At 40.6% G+C, this 25,438-nt stretch overlaps 1 protein-coding gene across 6 annotated transcripts in view; it reads left to right on the top strand.

Annotated features, from left to right (window-relative positions):
- spop (speckle type BTB/POZ protein) overlaps positions 1 to 25,438 on the top strand; it is a 129,828-nt gene that overhangs the window by 53,252 nt on the left and 51,138 nt on the right. For 4 of the 6 annotated variants that reach the window (XM_072249077.1, XM_072249076.1, XM_072249080.1 and 1 more), the window contains 2 exons: positions 3,350 to 3,499; positions 13,360 to 13,481. In XM_072249077.1, the coding sequence (XP_072105178.1) occupies positions 3,422 to 3,499; positions 13,360 to 13,481 (200 nt within the window). In that variant the 5' untranslated portion in view covers positions 3,350 to 3,421. The remainder of the gene's footprint in view (positions 1 to 3,349; positions 3,500 to 13,359; positions 13,482 to 25,438) is intronic. The other 2 variants (XM_072249075.1, XM_072249079.1) reach the window with 1 other exon arrangement.

The following is a 25,438-nucleotide window of genomic DNA, read 5'->3' as shown; positions in this document are numbered from 1 at the left end:
GTCAAGCTGAGGAACAGTTCTTAAAGTTTAAAGATAGCAAGTTGAAAAGTTTCAGCTATCCACGGAATAGGTAAGGGGAGAAACTTGTATATCCACATTAAAATGCAACGAGGAGGCGATCACGAAGAATTCCACAGGTTCCACGCTGGAAAATGAAGTAACAGTTATAGGAGATCTCAGCTGTTGAGCTGTATTCCAAAATCCACAAAGAGATATTACAAGGTGACAGTCACGGAATATTCCTTAGCACAAGTGCTCACCACATAACACACCCGAATCCATGTAAGGGTTAACAAAAGTGGTCGTCACAGAATACTCCAAAAAAAAATCCACGTATGGATCATAAGAGGTGACAGTCACATATCCAATATGCACTGTGTGTCACTCGTTCACCCAATCCTTTGGGCATGGGAGAGTATCAAACTTCACCCATGACTGTAGTGAGCTCCTGCTCGCAGTCTGAAGTCTTATTCTCCACCCCCCCCCCCCGTCACGTATTTGTATGGGATTTAAAGTTCAAATCTGAATGAAGGATAACACTCAGGCTAGTTAGTGCTGATTTTACAAAGGGAACCGAGTTCCCACATTTATCGCTTTTGGTTTTTTGAACCAATCTAAAAGTTTTCAGTTTTATCTTCATGTAGTTTTCGATATTATTGCTCATCCATTTGTTTATTGCAGCCAGACCAGAAGTTAGAGAAGATAGGGTGTTATCATCATCAGGCTCAACTTGGGTATATAATTGTGTGTTACCTGCATAACTGTGAAAATCAAGTTCATACTCTGTTGAGGGAGCATGTATATGGAGAAGAGTAGGGGAGCAAGACAGCTTCCCTGGGCAACACTAAAAGGTACATCATATCTCTCAGAAAATTGATCTCCAAGACAATTTTTGTTCTTTCTAAGGCAGCCTTTCTCAATTGTTTTGCCCTGGAGAAACCCTTGAAATAACTTTCAGGTCTGAGGGAAACACTGCATTTTGTTTTTTTAAAAAAAAAAGAAAAAATATATCTACAGCTCACGGTTCGTTAGCATGATCACGAAGTAATACAAGAATAATTGTCAATGCTCTTTTGAGTAGAGAGTGAATTTTTAGCTGACCTTTCTTGAAAAAGCAGGTAGTTAAGCTTAGCTTACTTTTCTTGAAATTAACCTTTCTTTTCCTTCCATAAATTTTTAAAACTCGTAAGGCAAATATAATAAATTTCTGTTAAATAACTGGCTTGAGCCAAAATAGGATTTAATTTTAAACGTAGACTCAGTAGATTTAAATTGAATAAATAAATTGATTTTAATTAATTCTATTTACAACATGAAAATTTATTGACAATGTTGAAGCAGTGTTGTGACAATGTCAGAATTTTGTTTTACAAGAGAAACAAAACCTCTCATCGAGCCAACCATCAATGGGGCACCATCAGTACAGATGCCAGCATGGTTCCTCCAAGATAGACCTTTTGTTTCCAAATATGAAGACAAAACGTTAAATATATCTTGGCCTTTGTATGCTTTGGGCAGATCTTTGTTACAGAAAAATTTTCTTGAATTTCACCATTTACAAATCTTATAAATGCTACGACATTGGTGATATCTGTGATTCATTAACCTGGATAGAGAAGCTGTTGTTTTTCAGTTTATCACACACAACCTCTTCACCATCATGTGACATGCCGTCAATATGGCGGCTTACCATACTGATTGAGAGTGAAACATTTTTAATTTCTTGTACTGCATCTTGTTCTAGCATTTTACCCACTATAATTTTGCATGCTGACATCATTAGGTTCTCACTAACTGTGTGACTTTTCCCTTTTTGGGTATTAAGTTCTGCTACTAAATAATTTGCTTCCTGACATTTTTACTGTGACTTTATTAACAAAAGCTTTACTCTGCTTTTTTTTGAGATTCCAATAGCTATTTAAAAGTGCTGATAATTTTACGTGTTATGTGGCTGTGACTTGTAGTTAAGCGTCTTTTCAATTTTGCTGGAACCATTGCTACATTTGTAAATTGCTTGCCACATACTTGGCACAATGGAATAGGACAACTTGGATCACCAGTCCATGTAAAACCCAATGATAAGTAGCTTTTATTGTAAAGATGGCCTTTTTTTATGTCCATTGTTGCATAATAATAACTAAACTGGAAAACAGCAAAAAATATGGAAACTTCACAATACAATTCACTTCTAACCTACACAATCCACCTTTTGCAACGTTTATAACAACAGCAAAGTGGCAAGCCAGCAGCTTGGTCACGACGCATAAAAATTAGTTCTTTAGAACAAAAGTTTCCCTCCAATTTTCCACTACACTGGTGGAGTTCCTTTGCTCCAAAAAGTCAGTCAATGACGCGTAAGAGGAAGTTGGGGGGGGGGGGGGTGTAATTCGGGTCGGAGAGGTTGACGTCACAGCTCAAGTTGGGAGGTCCATTCAATGCTAGGAAAAAGCACTTCCAGTTCACCATTAGCCTGCTGTCCTCCACACGATGCAATGCAGTGCTCACCAGTTATCAGCTTACCGTCCTCCCCTCCGTGCAATACAGCGCTCACCAATTATCAACGGCTTCCCCTATCTCGGGTCAAAAGCTGAGAATAAACACGGTCCTACTATGTGCTGCCATACTGGGCTAAGAGATCTCTAGCGAGATTGCTAACGGGGCTGCTCTGTCACTGCCCACCACTGGTTAGCATCGTTGGAATCACGCAATGTGTGAAGTTCAAAAGACGATGTTTTTTTTCCCAATCATGATCCCTCATGGAACCCTAGGGTTCTGGAGAGCTCTGGCTGAGTAACCCTGCTCTAAGGTATATGAACGAAACCAATTAAAGAGCACTACCAGAGATGCCAATCCAGTTCTCAAGGCGATCTGGGAGAATGTTGTGGTCAGTTTTGTCAAAGGCAGCCCTTGGACCTAAGAGAATTTGAACTGAGACTCTGTTGGCATCAGTGCTGAGCCTCAGGTCACTGATAATTTTGATAAGGGCCATCTCTGTGTTGTGGTTTGCTCTAAAGCCTGAGTGAATCTTTTCTAGAATATGTTCTCGTTCAGAAAGTTTGGTGTAAAAGGTAATTTGAGCTAACCTGTTGAGTCAAACTTGAGTTGATTTAATTCTTGCCAACTGTATTGGATTGTAGAATATGTGATTTCTTAGGGTCCAAATACCTTTAACTGCTTGCAAAATGCAGTTACTGGAGTTCTGATTACGTGGATAATATTGCAGACAGTTAGACAATGCAAGATGATAGTTATTTTCATCATCCTCTAAATTGAATTTAAAGCTATTCTGATTATAATTTGCAATATAGCCAAAAAGACTTTCAACTAATTTGTGTTAACCTTTTCACAGTAACAGAAAGAGATTTCTACTGAGATTTTTTTCATCTGCCTTGTGAATACCTGCAGAATAGTCAAACTGGCGATGTCAAGAGTACCAAGTCCTCCACCTCCAGCTGAAATGTCAAGTGGGCCTGTGGCAGAGAGCTGGTGCTACACGCAGGTAGGCTCGTACTTTTGAATAGACCATTCCCATTTTTCTTTTGTGTGAAAGATAGTACCAGCATTTTAGCTGCTTATGTTCCTGTGGCCATTTTTGGACATGCTTGTTTGATCTGTAATTTAATGTCATGTGCTGTTTAGTGGATTACTTCTTACTGTTAAGCAATGTCTTTTTTTCAGCTATCTCTCATTTGGTTCTTCGGTTGATGCCTTGTATGGTGGATGGGTTCTTGGTTCAGCAGCAGGAGGTTATTAGGTGGTTTTTCCTCATGGGTAGATCAAATGTATGTATTGCTTGCAATCTTTGTGAATGTAAGTAGCATAATAATTGTTCGATCCTAGCTTACTTGAATAACAAATTGATAGAAATGGTTTCGATAACATAGCCATTTGGAGATGATACGTAGAATCTGCTCTGTGAGACATTTTCTATCATATAATATGGTATATTTGCATTTTATTTTTTTTTAATCTAAGATAGTAGCATTTTGGTTTCAATTTCTACTTCTGTGTTGTGCCCAAACATGCACTCTGAAGTTGGGAGGTTGATCATTTTTAATAATATAGCCATAGCAGTTGGCGCAAAAGATCCAAATTTTAATCCACTGCATGTATTTTTTTCAAATATTTTGTTTTTGTTAACTATATGAGTATATAGTTACAGATCCATGAATGATATAAATATTAAGTGTAAGACTATGCTATTTTTGATGTCTTTAATTTTGCTAATTCAGAATTACCATTTAGACAAGCATTCCTTAAAAATATTAAGTACAGGTCAACCTTCACTAATCCGGCACCATTGGGACCTGAGGAGTGCCGGATTAGTGAAAATGCTGAATTACAGAAGGATCACATTAAGCATAATCAATGCTGGATTATCAAAGGAACCGGATTACAGGTAGTCGGATTAGTGAAGGTCGACCTGTATTGCCACATTCACAGTACAGAAAATTAGAATCTGAATCAGGCACAATATCACTGGCATATATATTTTGTGAAATATGTTGTTTCAGCAGTACATTGCAATACATAATAAAAATATATAAATTACAATCAGGTGTGTGGTTTCTGCATTAATTACTCATAAAGTGTGGTCTGATCTTCATCTAAGTCACAATAATAGTGACAAACAATTGTGCTTTTCTTGTCTTCATTAAATAAATTGTTTAATCGTTCACAGTCCAGGCTGGAAAAAGTATGTGAACCCTTGCATTTAGTAACTGGTCTAACCTCCTTTAGCAGCAATAACCTCCACCAAACATTTCCTGTAGCTGCTGATCAGATGTGCACAAGAGTGAGGAGGAATTCCTCTATACAGAACAGTTTCAGTTCATGAATATTTGGGATACCTTGCACAAACAGCCCTCTTCAGGTCATACCACAGCATCTCAATTGTCTGTCAGATCATTGTCTTGTTGCATCATCCAACTTCTATTAAGCTGCAGGTGACAGACTGCTACCCTGACATTCTTTTGTAAAATGTCTTGATACAATTTTGAACTCACTGTTCCCTTAACGATTACAAGCTGCCAAGGCCCTGAGGTAGCAAAGCAGCCCCAAACCGTGCTTCTTCCACCATGCTTCACAGTTGGGATGAGGTTTTGGTGTTGGTGTGCAGTGCCCTTTTTCCTCCAAACATAGCGGTGTTCATTTCTACCAAAAAGTTCAACTTTTGTCTCATCTGTCCACAGAACATTGTCCCAGAGCCATCAAATGCTCTTCATATGACCAGCCATTCAATCCCGGAATGATTTTTGTGAATCTCTTTTGAGCTCTCTCCAGTTTCAGCAAATCTGCTCACAATTCTCCACGTGAGGCATCACCAGTACTTTTTAAGTCTCAACATTACATCCTTGCTTTTGTATTCGTATTCATCAGCTTCATATTATATGATTTTATAAACTTAGTTAAGGTGACACATCAACTGCTTTTGTTCCAGGGAAGTGTCTCTCCAGAATCTTTCCTTATTTCTCGAGCCCTCCACAGTCCTGGTATCGTCCTAGTGTAAACGGTGGTTGTGGATGGCACAGATTCCGTGAAGCTACAGCAGCCTTCACAACCATTACTGTTTCAGTAATGTTGTCAAGGAATAAGCTATTAACTCTTGTTATGATAATGAAAAGAAGAGTACAGAGACATGTGTTGTTCATCTGCTTGGAACAACAGCTAACTAAATGTTTGAGTATGTTAGCTGGATGAAGAGCTAGCTAGCTGATTCTCCTCAGAAGGATGGACTCCCTTTCCAAATCCTGTGGAAAAGAACAGAGAGATTAGTACTCACACCAGAGGCCATTCTTATCACTCTAGTTTGGTGGCCCTGGAGGGGAATACCTGTGCTTACTGTAGAATGAACGTTCTGCAACCACTAAAGCGTGAAATAAAAAAATGCAGGAGTGCTGGAGATGGGAAGGAGTGAGTCTTACTTAATGTGGCAGCTGGATGGGAGCCAGACAACAACAGCTGGAGGGAGGTTGAAAATCTGACTGAACGGTGCCACAACAACATCTCACTCAATGTCAGCAAGACCAAGGAGCTGATATTTGACTTCAGGAGGAGGAAACCAGATGTCCATGAGCCAGCCCTCATTAGGGGATCAGAGGTGGAGAGGGGTCAGCAACAATAAATTCCTTGGTAATAGAGCATTGACCAGCGACCAATCAGGACATCAGAAATTTGCGAGGAGGGGATTTCAGTCAGGTCCACTGTCTGAGCAGAAAAAGGCAGTTGCAAGCTGGCTGTGGCAGTGTAATAGAGCATTGACTGGTGACCAATCCGCAATTAAAGGAAAGTAAGGACAAGCGCAGCGGCAGTCATCTGAGTAGACAGAGTCAGAGTGGTGATTACAACTATAACTGTGAGAAGTGCATCCAGCTGCAGCTTCTAATAATCTGCGTTAAGGAGTTGGAGCTTCAACTGGATGATCTCCGGGTCATGCTGGATGCTGAGGAGGTGAGAGGACATATGGAGAATAACTGGGTGACAGGAAGGGGAAAGGGGTTAAGGAGCCAGTGCAGAGTACTTCTGTGGCCATCACCCTCAACAACAGGTTTATCATTGGTATTGACTTAACAGAGGAAAGTCGCAGTAGTCGGGTCCATGGCTGTAAGCCTTCCTCTGTTGTACGGCAATATTGTTTCTTTTTGAGAGCAGTGGTTTCCTCCATGATGTCCTTCCATAAACACCATTCTTCTTGCAGAGGGTTTTTCTTATAGTCGATACATGAACAGAGACATTTGCATGTTCTAGAGATTTCTGCAGTTCTTTTGCTGTTACCCTTGGGTTCTTTGTCACTTCCTTCAGCATTGCATGTTAAGCTTTTGATGTGATATTTGCAGGATGCCCACTCCTTGGGAGAGTAGCAACAGTACTGAGTTTCCTCCATTTGGAGGCAATTTCTCTTGCTGTGAACACTCGGGTCTTTAGAAATGCTTTTGTAGCCTTTTCTATCTTCATTCATCTCTATAATTCTTCGGTCCTCAAGTTGTTTTGATTTAGGTGTGGTGCACATAAACAGATCTTTCTTGTGAAGAACAGGCTTCTGTCAGTAACCTGACTTTGTGCATCTTTTTTATAGGGCAGGGCATCTCTACATCTACACCTCCAATCTCATCTCATTGGTTGGAACACCTCACTCCAAACAGCTTCAGTAGAAGGCATTACCCCAAAGGTTCACATACTCTTTTTGAGCCTAGACTAATTGTTCAAATTGTGTACTCAGTTTTGACGAGAGGATGTACAATTGTTGGTGCGTTTGTGTTTGTCTATTATTGTGAGTGAGGTGAAGATCAGACCACATTTTGAGTATTTAATGCAGAAAACTAGGTAATTGCAAAGGGATCATAAACTTTTTCTTGCAACTGTACGTGTGTGTTTTAAAAACAAAAAATAGAAGTGCAAAGAGAGAACAAAAAATAGCGAGGGTATGTGGGTTCATTTTCCATTCAGAAATCTGATGGTGGAGAAGACACACGTGTCTTTAGGATCCTGTACCTTTTCCTTGATGGTAACAATGAAAAGAGGGCATGTCTTGGCTGAGGGGGTTCCTTAATGATGATTTCCACCTTTTTGAGGTACTGCCTTTTGAAGGTGTCATCAGTGCTGTGGAGGCTATTGCCAATGATGGAGCTGGCTGAGTTTACAACTTTCTACAGCCTTTCCTGATCCTGTGTAGTGGATCCTCCATATGAGATGGTCATGCAACCAGTTAGAATGCTCTCCACGTTACTTCTGTTGAAATTTACGAGCATCTTTGGTGGCATACCAAGTCTCCTGAAACTCTTAATGAAATATAGCCACTATTGTGCCGCCTTTGTAATTGCATCAATATTTTGGACTGAGATGTTCATCTCAGAGATGTTATCACCCAGGAACTTGAAACTGCTCACCTTTTTCGCTGCAGATCCCTCTATGGAGACTGGTGTGTGTTCCATCAACTTTCCCTTCCTGAAGTCCACAGTCAGGTCCATGTCTTACTGATGTTGAGTGCAATGTTGTTGTTGCGACACCACTCAACCAACTGACCTATCTCGCTCCTGTACACCACCTCATTACCATCTGAAATTCTGCCAACAACAGTTGTGTCATTGGCAAATTTATAAATGGCATCTATGCTGTGCCTAGCCACACAGTTCTGGGTTAGAGAGAAGAGCATTGGACTGAGCACACATCCTTGAGGTGCGTCAGTGTTGATTGTCGGCAAGGAGGAGGAGATGTTATTTCCAATCCGCTCTGATTCTGGTCTGCCAGTGAGGAAGTCAAGGATCCATTTGCAGAGGGAGGTAGAGGCCCAGGTTTTGAAGCTTGTTGATTAGAATTGAGGGTATGATTGTGTTGAAGGAAGGGCTAATAGCTGCAAATTGCTTCAGCTTGCCTGACTGCACCCTTAGGGCTCAGCTTATTGTCCTGTTCAGGGAATCATGTCATTTCTAAGCCAGATAGTTTATTGAACTGGTTTACCTTTAACTAATAATGGGTTCTTAAAAAGAAAAACACGTCAATTGAAATGCATTCTGCTAGGGCAGTGTCAACTTTGAGACCAATATCTAAAGTTTCCTTTGATTTATTAAAATTTTTCCTCAGAAATGATTGAACTAAGCTAAATTACAGTGATGATATTCAAAGAAAGCAGCTGATGGTATATTTGCTAACTGTAGAATTTGAGCATTGTTACAATTTCTATAAATTTCTATAAATTAGAAGGCACCATGATTGAATCCTGGCCTCAACTCAGGTTTTTTTTTTTGACAACAGCCTACATCTTCAATCATCATACTGAAAATCCAGTTCAAAAAACAAAGTTAAACCTGTTGTACCTGACTCAGTACTTCATTGTCAAACAGTGTTATCCTTTCTATGGGAATGCCCTTGGAATGGGTTGTGTGTACATACGTGCATTGTTAATGCCAAGATAGTCCAAATGTAAGTTTTGTTATTTCTAGAGCAGGTATGGTTATAAACGGGGAAGACATAAAAGAAGTATAGAACTTTTGCTACTTAGGAAGCTGGGTGACATCAGATGGCGGGTGCGACATGGACATCGAAAGAAGAATAGGGATGGCAAAAGACACCTTTACGAGAACGAAGAGTATACTGACCAGCACTAAATTAGGCATGACAACCCGCCGCAGAGAACTGAAACGTTATGTTTATCCAGTTATATGACTCAGAACGTTGGACAATATCTAGTAACATGAAACGAATTGAAGCAGCAGAGATGTGCTTTTTGAGGAGGATGCAAAGAATATCATGAATGAAACGAATATCTAATGAGGATGTCATGAACAGAGGAAGCACAAAAAGAAATAATGCATGAGATCATGAAAAGGCAACGTAACTTCATTGGACATGTGATTAGGAAAGAGGAGTTAGAATGCATGGTAATTATGGGAAAGATTGAAGGGAAGAAAGCAAGAGGAAGGCAAAGACAAATAATGATGGAGACAGCAGCCAGAGAACTGGAAAAGACTGCCACTGAATTGATCCACTTGACCCGAAACACGAGTGTGTGGGCCATGGCAGTCAAAAGCTCAAACTGGCAAGGCACCTGATGATGATGATGGTTATATGTAAAATTCAAATCTAAAATGCTGGGAATGCTCATGCAAGAAGAGAATTAATAATGCAGCTGAAAGCCCCTTTGTCAGAAGTGAGAAGGGGAGGAAAGTTTGTTGCATTTTGTCGAGGGTAGGGAAGGGAAGATTGTCTCTGAATAGGGTAAAAATAGAGTAACCATGCAGCAAGCTTATAACATTATCAGGGTCAGAGTGAATGAGCATAGTAGGTGAATGAGAACGTAAGATTGTTCACACCCCTGGATGGTAGGAAGAGAAGAGATGAAAGGACGGATGTTGCATTTGTCTGCTTCTGCAACAGAGTGCTGTTAGAAGAGGAATAGTTAGAGGCAATGGACGACTGGACCAGGGAGTTGCGAAAGGAATGATGCATGTGAAATGTTGAAAAGGGAGGAGAGGGGAAGATGAGTCTGGAATATGTTTGAAGATGACAGAAATTAAGGAGAATGGTCTGTTGAATGAGTCCTGTTGGAAATTGGGTGAGAGCAGAGGCAAGGAAAATGATAACTTGATTTCTCTGTATCTGTCGTGCTCTAAGATGGTGACTCAACTTATTTTTTTTTTACCACCTTCTCCATCCCTGTGAAGTGTATTACATGCTTCCATATGCTCAATGACTGGCTAACCTAGCTCTCAATATTTTCTGCATCCCACCACCAAGCACATCTTTCCCTCCCTCCCACTTTCTGCTTTCTGCGGGGATCACTCCCTATGTGACTCCCTTGTCCATTTGTCCCCCTCCATCCCTTCCCACCGATCTCCCTCCTGGCACTTATCCTTGTAAGCGGAACCTGCCCTTACACTTCCTCCCTTACCACCATTCAGGCCTCCAGACCGTCCTTCCAGGTGAGGCGACACTTCACCTGTGAGTCTGCTGGTGTGATATACTGTGTCCGGGTGCTCCCGGTGTGGCCATCTATATATTGGTGAGACCCGATGCAGGTTGGGAGACGGCTTCGCGTGAACACCTACGCTCGGTCCACCGGAGGAAGCAGGATCTCCCAGTGGCCACTCATTTTTAATTCCAAGTCCCATTCCCATTCCATTCCCATTCTGATATGTCAATCCATGGCCTCCTCTACTGTCGAGATGAAGCCACACTCAGGGTTGGAGAACAACACCTTGTATTCCGTCTGGGGTAGCCTCTATGCCTGATGGCAATGAACATGATTTCTCTAACTTCCATTAATATCCCTCCTTCCCTTCCCTGACCCCATCCAAATTTATTATCTATTTATTCATATTCTCATTCTCTCTCATTCTCTCTCTCTCTCTCTCTCCTCTCTCTCTCCTTCTCTCTCTCTCGTCTCTCTCTCTCTCTCTCTCTCCTCTCTCTCTCTTCTCACTCTCTCTCTTCTCTCTCTCTCTTCTTTCTCTCTCTCTCTCTTCTCTCTCTCTCTTCTCTCTCTCTCTCTCCTCTACTCTCTCTCACTCTCACTCTCTCTCTCTTCTCTCTTCTCTCTTTCTCTGCTTTCTCTCTTCTCCTCTCTTTCTCTCTTCTCCTGTCTTTGTTCTTCTCTCTTGCTCTCTTTCTCTCCTTCTCCTTTCTCTTCTCTTCTCTCTCTTCTCTTTCTCTCTCTCTCTTCTCTCTCTCTCTCTTTCTCTCTCTCTCTCTTTCTCATCTCTCTACTCTTCTCTCACTCTCTTCTCTCTCTCTTTCTCTTCTCTCTCTCTCTCTCTCTCTCTCTCTCTCACTCTTCTCTCTCCTCTCCTCTCTCTTTCTCTCTCTCTCTCTCTCTCTTCTCTCTTCTCTCTCTCTCTCTCTCTCTCTCTCTCTCTCTCTCTCTCACTCTCTCTCTCTCTCTCTCTCTCTCTCTCTCTCTCTCCTTCTCTCTCTCTCTCTCTCTCTTCTCTCTCTCTCTCTCTCTCTCTCTCCCCCCCCCTTCTCTCTCCCCCCCCTTTCTCTCTCCCCCCCCTTTCTCTCTCCCCCCCCTTTCTCTCTCCCCCCCCTTTCTCTCTCCCCCCCCTTTCTCTCTCCCCCCCCTTTCTCTCTCCCCCCCCCTTTCTCTCTCCCCCCCTTTCTCTCTCCCCCCCTTTCTCTCTCCCCCCCTTTCTCTCTCCCCCTTTCTCTCTCCCCCCCTTTCACTCTCCCCCCCCTTTCTCTCTCCCCCCCCTTTCTCTCTCCCCCCCCCTTCTCTCTCTCCCCCCCTTTCTCTCTCCCCCCCCCTTTCTCTCTCCCCCCCTTTCTCTCTCCCCCCCTTTCTCTCTCCCCCCCCTTTCTCTCTCCCCCCCTTTCTCTCTCCCCCCCCCTTTCTCTCTCCCCCCCCTTTCTCTCTCCCCCCCCCTTTCTCTCTCCCCCCCCCTTTCTCTCTCCCCCCCCCTTTCTCTCTCCCCCCCCCCCTTTCTCTCTCCCCCCCCCTTTCTCTCTCCCCCCTCTCACAATAACTCCTTGCCTGTTATCCAACTTCCTCTGGTGTTTCCCTCCCCCTTTCTTTCTTCCAAGGCCTTACGTCCCATGATACTCCCCCTTCTCCAGCCTTGGTTTCATCCCTCCCCCTCCTGTCTTCTATCATTTTGGGTCTCCCCTCCCACTTTCAAATCTCTTACTATCTCTTTTTTCCATTAGTTGTGATGAAGGGTCTCACCTGAAACGTCGACTGTACTTCTTCCTATAGATGCTGCCTGGCCTGCTGCATTCCACCAGCATTTTGTGTGTGTTGTCTCAATATTTGGAGCAACACACATAAAAGTGGCTGGTGAACGCAGCAGGCCAGGCAGCATCTCTAGGAAGAGGTGCAGTCGACGTTTCAGGCCGAGACCCTTCATCCTGGGTCTCGGCCTGAAACGTCGACTGCACCTCTTCCTAGAGATGCTGCCTGGCCTGCTGCGTTCACCAGCAACTTTTATGTGTGTTGCTTGAATTTCCAGCATCTACAGAGTTCCTGTTGTTTGCGTTTTCAATATTTGGAGTTCTGTTTTTGAAGAAAATTGTATAGTTGAGGCTAAAATTCATTAACTTTTATTTTGCAACTTAGGAGCATAAGTCATGTGACTAAACCCAGGAACATTTTGCAATATTGGTGAATATTGCTGTTCTGTATTTGACCCCTGTTGACAATATTTTCAGTGTTCCTGCTGAGAAAAATGAGAACTTGTGTGTTCGCTGAAAGATATTTACAGTTTTTAACTCCAAATTGCTGAACATCTGAATTCCAAGAAACCCATGAAGCACTTTATATTGTATAACATGACGCTGTAATTCTTGATGTTTCATCTATTCAGTACAGGAACTTGTAGAAACAGTAGTATTTATATCAGAAACATTATCCAAAACAATAAGATGACCTTTCAGTTGCTTTTGGTGTTGATTGTGAAATGAATGTCAGCACAGATTACAAATTAACATCGACTTTCACTTGAATCATTGAAGCTAACAGGCCTAAAGCTTTGCATTTCTAACAATGTAGAAATCTCAAATCATTCCTATCAGTTGTTCGAGCTACCAACTGATACAAACTGTTACTTCTTGATTTATTGGAAATAACTTGCTTTAGAGTTCAGTTCTAAGCTATGAATTCGTGCTCACTAGTGAGCTTAGTAGTACTTTGAACTAGACTTGTTGAATTGTTATATTGTGGAGGACTTTGTATTATATTCTGCCATTGTGTTGGAAGTTATGAATAGTATGCTAAGTTATTAATTTTTTGAGATACTCATTAGGAAGTTTAGTGTAAAGGACAGCTAGTCATTAGGTATATACAGTATGTTTATATTAAGCAAGGATCAACTAATTTTATGCAAATACAATATTTTTAATAATTGCCTTTACAATTTTTATTTTTGCCAGATAAAAGTCGTGAAGTTCTCCTATATGTGGACAATCAACAATTTTAGTTTTTGCCGGGAGGAAATGGGAGAAGTTATCAAGAGTTCAACTTTCTCCTCTGGAGCAAATGATAAATTGAAATGGTAAGTGTGGGACTCTGATATCTTTCACTTACATGCAGGGGTTCAAACAAGTAATTGCTTAAGAGTACTTTGGCAAAAGACAAAATTATTGTAAGTGTTTGAATTGCATAGTGATATTGATTTACTTTCTCATCAGCTAAATTTGGGATTAATATTGCCAGAGAGTCAGAAACAACTTTCTAAGGCCATGGAAGCATTGGTCCTTAATTTAAAAAAAGTGTGTAGGTTCAGGTGCACTGCTTAACCCATATTTGATAATCTTGTTTGAACCCTTGTGCATAGTATACTAGCAACCCTGTCATATCTTAAAGCTCTTAGAAGTAAATTAATATTTTTGTTGTATTGGAATTAGAAAACAGATCAGATGAGCAACAAATTGGCTCAGTTGACTGGTTTGTTAAATATCTGCAAGCTACTTTTTGCTATCTTTTGGCTTGAAGCTGTCCACAAAGTGCTTTGTGTTAATTAACTGGGATGCAAAGTTGAATAGGAGTGTTAGAGCATTGGTATTTTCCCCTTGTAATGTGCTAAAATGTTGCCCGCCTATAAAGGCCTCTAATGAGAAATTTTCGGATGAAATATTAATTGGAATTCAGCTGTCTAAAATTGTAAGAGCATGTGAAATAGTTGGCAGGTCCTCTTATTTAAATTAAACATCTGAAATATCCCATTGATGGCAAATGTCTTAAGTTCTGTAAATATTCCATTTATTTTTCTTTCCAAATGTCAGTTTAAGTACAAAGGTTCTCTAGGAAAACTTAATTTTCTTCCCCTCTTCTTGCTCTTTGCTCAGTTTTGAGATTTGCAGAAGTAGTTATTCATTGTTTTCCCCATTTCAGAACTCTAGATTCAAGATTGAAGTATATTTATTATCAGAGTGTATAAATTATACAGTCTTGAGATTTGCTTGCTCATAGATGGCCACAAAGCAAGAAATCCAAAATAACCCAATTTAAAGAAAAAAAAATAAAAAGAAAAGACCACATTCAATGTGCAAGATTGCTTCTAGATTGGCTACGGGTCTTTATTTTCTCTTGGGATGTGGTACAATAAGAAAGGCTAGCATAAATTCTACCAGAACCATCGTAGTCCTTGTGAAGGACTCCTCCCACAGTATTATTTAGTAAGAAATCTGAAGTTTTGACTCAGCAACAATGAAAAGACAGCAATATATTTTTAAAATTAGTTTTTTTTGTGAGTTGGCAAGAGGTAGGGGAACTGGCATACACTGCTGCATTTGCACATCTAGGTGTTGGCGATAGTAGTGAATATAGGTAATTTGATGCCGACCATCTTGCAATTCATTGCAACTTGCTTCTCTATTAACAGTACCTCAAACTTGGTCTTAGCAGCAAGCTGGCTAATCTTGCCACGTAGAGTACATTCATATGCAATCATTTGCATAAATAATGAACAGAGGTCCCAACATTGTCCTTGGGTCACCCCAATAGTCACAGACTTTCAGCTGGAGATCAACCTTCAACCATCACTCTCAACTTATCATTGAGCAAATTCTGTAAATGCCTTGCTAGCTTCTTCTGAATCCCGTATGACCTATGCCATGCAGGACCTTGTCAAAGCCTTACTGAAGTCTAGATAGCCAACATCCATGGCCTTACTTTGATCTGTTCCCTGGTTTACCTCTTCAAAAAAAAATTCCAAAAGATTTATCAGCTATGACATCCCATTCACAAAACATGCTGACCTTGATCGGACCTTAACTATCCAAGTGATGGTAGATTTTGTCCCTCAGAATTTCTTTCAGTAACCTCCCTACAACTGAAGTCAGGTTCACTGGCCTGTAATTCTCTGGCCTGTCCTTGCTACCCTTGAACAATGTAACAACTTTAGCCACCCTGGAGTCTTCTGGAACAATGACTTTTGCACATATAATACCCTGATTAAGATTTTTACTGCTATGCTGTGAGATATTTTAGCAGTTTTCTGTAAACACAGTGTGTCCTGTCAGTAAACTTCATAGACTATTGTTTTGGCTTTGGCTTAAGATGAGGAGCATTTGCTATGGAACATTAGAAAGAGCTGGGCAGGATCAGATTTTTGAAGCACAGTAGTCAGGTTTTGGGGCCTTGTGTTAGGAGGTGTGGGGAAGAGCAGAAGGGAACAGGGTAGTAGAATCCCACCTGAAGGGAAGTCCCAATTGTAAGAAGTGCTTTGTGCAGGCGAAGGGTTCAAAGGAGGAAGTGCCGATACTCCTGAGAGCCAGTTTGTTCAAGAAGGTCTTCGAGGGAAGTTGGAGCTGTGGTGGTGTCTTTCACACAATGTGGTTTCAGTGTGTGAGTTCAGTGTTACACCCGACTACTTCAGAAATGAGCTCCCATGTTTATGTGCATATTAGACTGGTTTAACTGTAATGGGTCTTTTTATTTTCTTTTTCTGTAACTGTTTGTTGAAGTTGAAAATTTAGTAAATACTGTATATTTCCTTTGTCATTTTATTCTGTATGATCTATTAATTTTCTGGTGAATGATAATTTTGCATGGAGCAGTACAGTATTTGCACAGCATTCACTGCAATCAATGTTCCTTAATTGAAACATCCCACCTTTCCTGGTTGGTTGAACCCAAATCGTACCGACCCGAGTTGTATATTGTTTATGAAAGGTGACATTCTCACTGCTGAGTCACATGACTGTTGACAGAGTTCACTAAGGAGCCTGGTTTGTACATGCACCTGATGAGAAGGTTACACACAGAACTGTAGTAATTTTATATATCACACTGTACTGCTGTCACAAAAAAAATTCAGACATGTGAGTGATGATAAGCCTGATTCAGATATGGGTTTCTATTGTGGACCAAGAGTGGGAAGGGGCAGGGAGAGTGGAATCATAGTTGGGAAAAGGGAGAGAGAGTGGGAAGCACTGGAGCAACATTCTGTAATGATCAATAAACCAATTGTTTGGCATCAAATGACCTTGTCTGGTCTCAAATGATCTTGTCTGGTGTCTCAGGACCGGGTGTGTCTGCACCCACCCCAACATTCGCTCTGGCATTGTCTGCCACCTGCCCCACACTCTTTCGTGCCTCTCCACATCATTTGCTTCTGCTGGATTTACAAACTCGCTCTCCACTACACATTAGCAAATATACTGTGCAAAAGTCTTAGGCACCTGATACATATGTGCCCAAGACTTCTGCACAGGCCTGTATAAAGAGTAAAAGGGAGATGAGAGTGGTTATTGGACCACTGGAAAATGAAGCTGGAGGGGTAGCAATGGGGAATAAAGAAATGGCAGAGGAACTTGACAAGTATTTTGCGTCAATCTTTACTGTGGAAGACGCTAGCAGAATGCCAGAAATGCAAGTGTATCGGTGCAGAAGTGAGGGTCGTTACTATTACTTAGCAGAAGGTGTTTGGGAAACTGAAGAGCCTGAAGGTAGGTAAAAAGCCAGATGGACTACACCCCAGGGTTTTGAAAGAGGTAACTAAAGAAATTGTGGAGGCATTAGTAATGATATTTCAAGAATCACTAGATTCTGGAATGGTTCTTGAGGATGGGGAAAATTGCAAATGTCACTCCACTGTTTAAGAAGGGAGGGAGGCAGAAGAAAGGATCTTGCAGGACAGTTAGCCAGACTTCAGTGGTTGGGAAGATGTTGGAGTCTGTTATTAAGGATGAGGTTGTGAGGTACTTAGAGGCACATAAAATAGGTCAAAGTTAGCATGGTTTTCTAAAGGGGAAATATTACCTGATCAGCCTTTTGGAATTAGTGAGGAAATGACAGGCAGGTAAGACAAAGAGTTGTTTATTTGGATTTTCATAAGAATGTTGACAAGATGCCGCACATAAGGCTGCTTAACAAGATTAAATCCCATGGTACTACAGGAAAAGCACTAGCATGCATAGAAGATTGGCTGACTCGCAGGAGGCAAGAGTGGGAATAAAAGGGACCTTTTCTGATTGGTTGCTGGAGACTGGTGGTGTGCAGCAGGGTCTGTGTTGGCACTGCTTCCTTTCACATTGTATATCAGTGATTTGGATAAAGGAATTGATGGCTTTGTGGCTAAGTTTGCAGATGATATGAAGATAGGTGGATGGGTAGGTAGTGTTGAGGAATGGGCGAAGAAGTGGCAGATGGAATATAATGTAGGAAAGTGCATGGTCATGTACTATTTTGTAAATGGGGAGAAAATTCAAAAATCAGAGGTGCAGAGGAACTTGAGAGTCCTCATGCAGGGTTCCCTAAAGGTAAACGTGCAGGTTGAGTTGGTGGTGACGAAGGCAAATGCAATATTAACATTGATTTCAAGTGTACTAGAACATAAAAGCAAGGATGTAATGCTGAGGCAATGGTCAGACCACACCTGGAGTATTGTGAGCAGTTTTCAATAATTTGATAGTATCATTTAATATAAGAGCATGTTTGCAATATACAACCTGAAATTTCTTGGTCTTCGCAGACATCCATGAAAATACAAGTTCGGGATAAAGTGAATGTTGAAAGGATGTTTCTTATAGTGGGGAAGGCTAGGACCAGAGGGCACAGCCCTTGGAATTGAGGCATGTTTATTTAGAACAGAGGTGAGGAAAAAAATCCTTTAGCCAGAGTGTGGTGAATCTGTGGCATTCATTGCTCCAAATGGCTATGCACGCTAAGTCAATGGGTATACTTAAAGTGGAGGTTGATAGGTTCTTGGTTAGTCAGGTTGTCAAAGGTTACGAGGAGGAGGCAGGAGAATGTGGTTGAGAGGGATAATAAGTGGGCCATGATGGGATGGGAAAGCAGATTTGATGAGCTGAATGATCTAATTCTGCTCCTGTGCCTCAAGGTCTTATGGTCTAATATTCTTGGTAAATACAGAAGGCAAGTACTGGAGACATTAAAAATCTCAGCCATCTCCTGAGGCTCTCCACAATATTAATCAAAAAGTTGCTTTTATGTTGAGATATTTAAGAATTGGAGATGCAGTTATCCAGACTAGTGGGGAACTGTTGCGTTTCTGACTTCCATATTGAAAGTTATATGTGCAACAATTGGGAGTTGGGTTACTGGGCAGGCTTTAAGGGTCCTGGAGGTGAGACACTGCAGAAAAGCCAAACATTGTACTGCTGATGTAGCTATAGTACTTGTAACTGACCCGGTTAGATTTGCTCAGTTGTTATTCTCAGTATAGATAATGGCAGTGCTAATGACATTGACAACACATGGTTAAACTCAATGTTTGGAAATATTTAATGGAAATATTTCATTTGAGATGCCCAGATCATCAAATGTTAATAAATTGGTGAATAACCTAGACACTTACGAAACAATAAATGCTTAAGATCAATTAGTTAGATTTGTGTTGCCTGTTCAGCATATTGGACTTGTTTAAATGTGAGGAAATAGGAGGGGTTATTTTGATGTAAAAATGGATGATGGTTTCAAGAGGAAGATTAGTAATTTGTCATCACAGCTTTGAGTTTGTTTATTTGTTTGAAACTTTAATTACAATTTTGAGAATCCTTGAAGTATGATGTTAAAAAGCTGAAGTAACTTAATTCTTTATGTCATAGAAACAAAGTTAGGAGATGAAAAAGGATCTAGTGTTTTCCTGGCATATATAACAAATAAACTCTTCTTGGGCTTCAAGCCGGGTACAGGTGTTGATTATAATTGACGTTTCGATGACAAACTGTCGTCTTCCTCAGGGATGATGCCTGGGCATGTCTAGTATGGTGGTATTTATACCCACCCCACCCCCGTAGTCCGTCCCTCCTGATTGGGTAGTCCTTGTCCCAATCAGATTTCTACTTTCCCACCTTGTTTATAAGTGGATTCCAGTTCTTAAAGAGAGAGATTTCCTCCTTTGTTAAAATTCTTTTCCTCTAGCTTTATTTCAATGGCTTCCTTTACTAGGCAGTCCCCAAAGCCATTGCCACAGCACAGTAGTTTTGTGATATCTAAGTCAATTCTATGACCACACCTTCGTAGTGTGGCATCATGGACTCCATGAACTCCAGCTCTCCATGGTTTAATGAGGGTACCATTGACCTTTTAGAACTCACCTTTACTCTGACGTACTTCCTCTATAAGGGGAACTACCATGAATAAATGGATGGAGTGGCCTTGTTGCTGGCTATTGCTAATCTCTACATGGAAGATTTTGAGGAGAGGGCTCTGAGTTCATCGCCCTTACGCCCCAAATGCTTCTTCAGATACATCAATGACACCTTCGTACGGTAGCCTCATGAACTCCAGGCACTCCAACAGTTCCATGACCATCTAAACAGCATAGATCCAAACATTCAATTAACGAGGAGATGGAGAAGAATGGTTGCCTTCCTTTCCTGGACATTTTAATACAATGGAAACTGGACAGTAGCCTCGGACATGACGTCTATTGGAAACCCACTCACACGGACTTGTACCACACCAATAACAGCCACCATCACACCTCCCGACGTACAGCGGTTCTTTCTAACTTGATTAACCGTGCAAAAGCCATTTTGAATCTGGAGAGTCTTCTAAGGAAATACGACCAGTACATACGACATTCCTACAGAATGGATGCAGGTAAAGGAAATCAATCGTGCCCTTAAAAGGGCTGACAGAAAAACCTGGAAACCTAACAACATAGAGGAACCCATATTTCCAAAGGGTTTTTGGAAGGATCACCAGGATCCTGGAGAAATACTGGATTAATACCATCCACATACCCAAAAGAAAACACAGCTAATGCGGGTCAAAGATGACCTGGGATTCAGGACGGCTGGTGTTTACAGGATTCCCTGTGGATGTGGAGCAGCATACATCGACTAGATGGGTGCACGATGCAAACCTGCATCAAAGAACACAGGAGTTGTATCCATTTGGGGTTACTCGGAGAAGTCGACGGTAGCAGAACATTGCATTCCCAATGGCCATAAGGATTAGCTTTGGCACAAAACTACTGTGCTGTGCCAGTGGCTTTTGGGACCGCATGGTAAAGGAAGCCATTGAAATAAAGCTAGAGGAAAAAAATTTTAACAAAGACGAAGGTCTCACTCTAAGAAATAACTGGAATTTGATTGTAAACAAGGTTGGACAGCAGAATCCTGATTGGATGAGTACTAACCAATTAGGGAGGCCGGACTATGGGGGTATAAATACCACTGGACTAGACTTACCCAGGCATCATCCCTGAAGAAGATGGCAGAGTTTGTCATCGAAACAAGTTATAATCGATACCTGTACCCGGCTTGAAGCCTGAGGAGAGTTTATTCAGTAGTAGATGTTTCTTATTATGAGTGTACATTTTACTTTAAATGAGAATAATGTGCATTGATTTGCCAAACTGTTGTTTATCTTTGTGATATATAGCAGTATAAAGAATATCAGCCAAGTTACTGAGCTTACCAAGTATCTATGGGTGAAATGCAAGTTTAATACATATGGAGTATGCCGAATTTGTGAAATGTTGTAATTTTTACTATTTCTCTGAAAATGATGGAATTTAGTTTAAACCCCAGCTGTTTTTAAACATGTATTGCAAAAATTTACAGTATATTAAGAATGGAGATTGACAGTAAGATTTTCATTAATTTTCCTCGTGGGAATCAAACAGCTGGTTCAGATCGTACTGTAAAATGTGCAGTAAGACCTATGCTCTGCCTCATCAATCTGATTCAGAAGACATAGTGTAACAGCAGGTTGTGATTTCAACAATTTTAACCTCTTCACATGAACAACAGTTGTTTTTTCAATGTTTATATTTCTGTTTTGGTGAAAAGTGGAAATAGGGTAAAGAACCACCTTTAGTTTATTTATTGTCTTTGCGTAATCTAATGGACAGGAAAACTCTCTAATGAGAGTCTGCATTGACTCCTTGTTTTTTCACATTAGTTTTCAAGCAACCTTTTCTATGTTCTGTGCTTCATTTATAGTCTGCCTATATAAAATATTGGGTATTGATCTTGTCTGCCTTATAAATATATAGTAAGTTTATAATTTTATTAATTACTCATTTGCAAAGAAAATAATGTTATTGCACCTTAAAACCTCAGAATAAACAATCAAAGCCCACATTTCTGTAAATGCAGGATGTTGTGCTCTTAATATATTTTTTTGTCCTGTCCTCTATCTTGAATAGTGAAGATATCAAATGAGATAAGTTAATTGATATGTCTTCTTTCTCATCCCAGTCTTTAAGAATAGTGGTTTATGGTTTTGAACATCAAGCTAGCTGGAAATCACCTAAAGGACGTTGATCACTCCATGAGCAAATTCTTTAAGTAAAACTGGTTCAAGCTGGCAAAGTCTGTTATTGAGCAGACTGCAGCATTATTGGAAGTGTTCCAGAGACCTGGTGAGGTACCAAAAGCAGAAGTCTATAGACGTTGAAAACCTGAAATTAGGCTCAAGGTGTTTTGTAGTTCAGACAGCATCTGTGAAGAGAAGAGAGCAGCAAAGTTAATATTTCACATTGATGACAGTTCATTAGAAGATTTAATGAGGTGTATCTGAGGAAGCAGTAGATGGTTTAGTTTTTAACTTTTGACTATTCATTTGAGGATAATACTTTGGAAAAAGGTCATCGGTACTGGGTGTTGAATTGTATTGTGGCTGAAAGACTGATTTTTGGTGTATCCATTCCGATGGCACAATTCTGTTTTTCACACACTTTTTGGGCTTTGTTAGATTGTGTTCAAAGGGGGGGATCATGTTACTTTTCCATTTTCTAGTTGAAGGACATTTAGACCAATTGTGATATGTTCTCATTATTATAACCATGGCCACTTACAGGTTTGTTTGTGTGCTTAGGGTGGTAGGAGATGATGGGGTTTTTAAAAGCAGCAAATTCAATTTAACCCTCCCATGTAAGTTTTTAATGGAGATGGAGTGACAAATTTATTTACAGAAAACTTGTTGATTATTGAGTCTCCATTTTAAGTCTAACATTTACAAACTAGAGTTCCCAGGCCTTAGGAATCTGCCATAAAATAGACTTTTTCATCCTTTATTATTTGAGTATATGAATAGAGCACTTTGGTTGAGAATGTTTTGATGTGGTAATACTCTTATATTTCAATGTAATAGTTTTATGAAATTGATGGGTATATTTTATACCATAGTGTGATAATTTTGGGTGCTCAGTTATGAAAAGTTTGACTGCAAAAGAATAGATCAAATTTTGCTAATTTTGTATTACTTTGTATGTAGAAGAGTTCAAATATTAATTGGATAACTATTTTGCAGCAAATGTTCATAATTTGGATAGAGTATTTTGCATGGACTTGGCAATGGCTACAGAGAATTAATTTAATGTTGTGGATTTCTCTCTTTTTAAAAAAAAAATCAGTGTAGACTTCAGATAGAAAAGGTGCAAAATCCAGTGAGAAGAAAGAATAGAATAAATATGAAATATACATTTTGCTCATTGTTTTAAATTTGCACCATAGATTATATCATGGCTTGCATTTATAGTTGTAAAGAATTATAAAGATCTGCAAATTAATTTTATTTTTAAAAAATTCAGCTCATGAAATGTGAATTCTGGTTGGTGTTGAGGTCACTTCGTATAGACATTATCTTTACTTCTCCATCTTGTCTGTCAACACGTTTTCTCATTTTTTTAAAAAAAGTTCCCAAGTGACAAAAAAGGTTGTTCAGCTAAATACATTTATGTGGGTTCTTAGCATTTTCAGCAATCCAGTTTCTGTAACCTTGCATGCTTATCATAGAAACCATAGAAACTACAGCACAGAAACAGGCCTTTTGGCCCTTCTTGGCTGTGCCGAACCATTTTCTGCCTAGTCCCACTGACCTGCACACGGACCATATCCCTCCATACACCTCCCATCCATGCATCTGTCCAATTTATTCTTAAATGTTAATAAAGAACCCGCATTTACCACTTTGTCTGGCAGCTCATTCCATACTCCCACCACTCTGTGTGAAGAAGCCCCCCCCCCAATGTTCCCTTTAAACTTTTCCCCCCTCACCCTTAACCCATGTCCTCTGGTTTTTTTTCTCCCCTTGCCTCAGTGGAAAAAGCCTGCTTGCATTCACTCTATCTATACCCATCATAATTTTATATACCTCAATCAAATCTCCCCTCATTCTTCTACGCTCCAGGGAATAAAGTCCTAACCTATTCAACCTTTCTCTGTAACTGAGTTTCTCAAGTCCTGGCAACATCCTTGTAAACCTTCTCTGCACTCTTTCAACCTTATTTATATCCTTCCTGTAATTTGGTGACCAAAACTGAACACAATACTCCAGATTCGGCCTCACCAATGCCTTATACAACCTCATCATAACATTCCAGCTCTTATACTCAATACTTTGATTAATAAAGGCCAATGTACCAAAAGCTCTCTTTACGACCCTATCTACTTGTGACGCCACTTTTAGGGAATTTTGTATCTGTATTCCCAGATCCCTCTGTTCTACTGCACTCCTCAGTGCCTTACCATTTACCCTGTATGTTCTACCTTGGTTTGTCCTTCCAAAGTGCAATACCTCACACTTGTCTGTATTAAACTCCATCTGCCAGTTTTCAGCCCATTTTTCCAGCTGGTCCAAGTCCCTCTGCAGGCTCTGAAAACCTTCCTCACTGTCTACTACACCTCCAATCTTTGTATCATCAGCAAATTTGCTGATCCAATTTACCACATTATCATCCAGATCATTGATATAGATGACAAATAACAATGGACCCAGCACTGATCCCTGTGGCACACCACTAGTCACAGGCCTCCACTCAGAGAAGCAATTCTCTACCACCACTCTTTGGCTTCTTCCATTGAGCCAATGTCTAACCCAATTTACCACCTCTCCATGTATACCGAGCGACTGAATTTTCCTAACTAACCTCCCATGCGGGACCTTGTCAAAGGCCTTACTGAAGTCCATGTAGACAATATCCACTGCCTTCCCTTCATCCACTTCCCTGATAACCTCCTCGAAAAACTCCAATAGATTGGTCAAACATGACCTACCACGCACAAAGCCATGTTGACTCTCCCTAATAAGTCCCTGTCTATCCAAATGCTTGTAGATTCTGTCTCTTAGTACTCCCTCCAATAACTTACCTACTACCAACGTTGAACTCACCAGCCTATAATTTCCCGGATTACTTTTCGATCCTTTTTTAAACAACGGAACAACATGAGCCACTCTCCAATCCTCCAGCACTTCACCCGTAGACAGTGACATTTTAAATATTTCTGCCAGGGCCCCCGCAATTTCAACACTTCCATTATCAATTACCTAATTTTCTTCTCTTCTCCCCCCCCCCGCCCCCCCACACTAGGTGCTTGTCCAGCAATTTTTCGGTAAAATTACAATGGAATGGAGTGTTGTGCTTTTATAGAGCAGGGGAAATAGCTTCTTACCAGTTAAACATTTTGAGTTATGATATCCTGAATTATATTTTTTTGCCTGAATCCATCGTCAGCATCAAAGCCAATTTACCACCTCTCCATGTATACCTAGCGACTGAATTTTCCTAACTAACCTCCCATGCGGGACCTTGTCAAAGGCCTGAGTTATGATATCCTGAATTATATTTTTTTGCCTGAATCCATCGTCAGCTGTCCAAAGCATCCACTTTCCATGCTTTCTGTCTGCTACATACAAAAGAGAGAAAGTACAATGAAATGAATATACACAGAGGCTGTTACCTTTAGTCTGAAGCGCATTAAATAGCTGAACTTTTTAAGCTTTTGCTGATAATTAACAGATTGGAGGTCCAGGCGTATGAGTATTACTTCTGTTCAATTTAGGACCAAACTATCATCATCCTTTCACCCATCACTAATGTTGAGAAAGAGGTTGTGAAATAGCTCCTTGAACTCCTACAATCACTGTAATACTCCACTGCCGTTGGCCATAAAGTTCTGAAATTTCAACCAGGTGAGAATGAAGGAACAATGGCATACTTCCAGGCCAGGATGCCAGTTAGAGAGGTGGTGTTCTTCATGTGCTGCCATCAGCTGCAGGTTTGAGGGGTGCTTTTTGAAGAGGCACCTG

The sequence above is a fragment of the Mobula birostris genome, chromosome X (genome assembly GCF_030028105.1).
Source record: "Mobula birostris isolate sMobBir1 chromosome X, sMobBir1.hap1, whole genome shotgun sequence".
Classification (NCBI taxonomy): domain Eukaryota; kingdom Metazoa; phylum Chordata; class Chondrichthyes; order Myliobatiformes; family Myliobatidae; genus Mobula; species Mobula birostris.
This window is presented reverse-complemented; position numbering and strand designations above follow the sequence as displayed.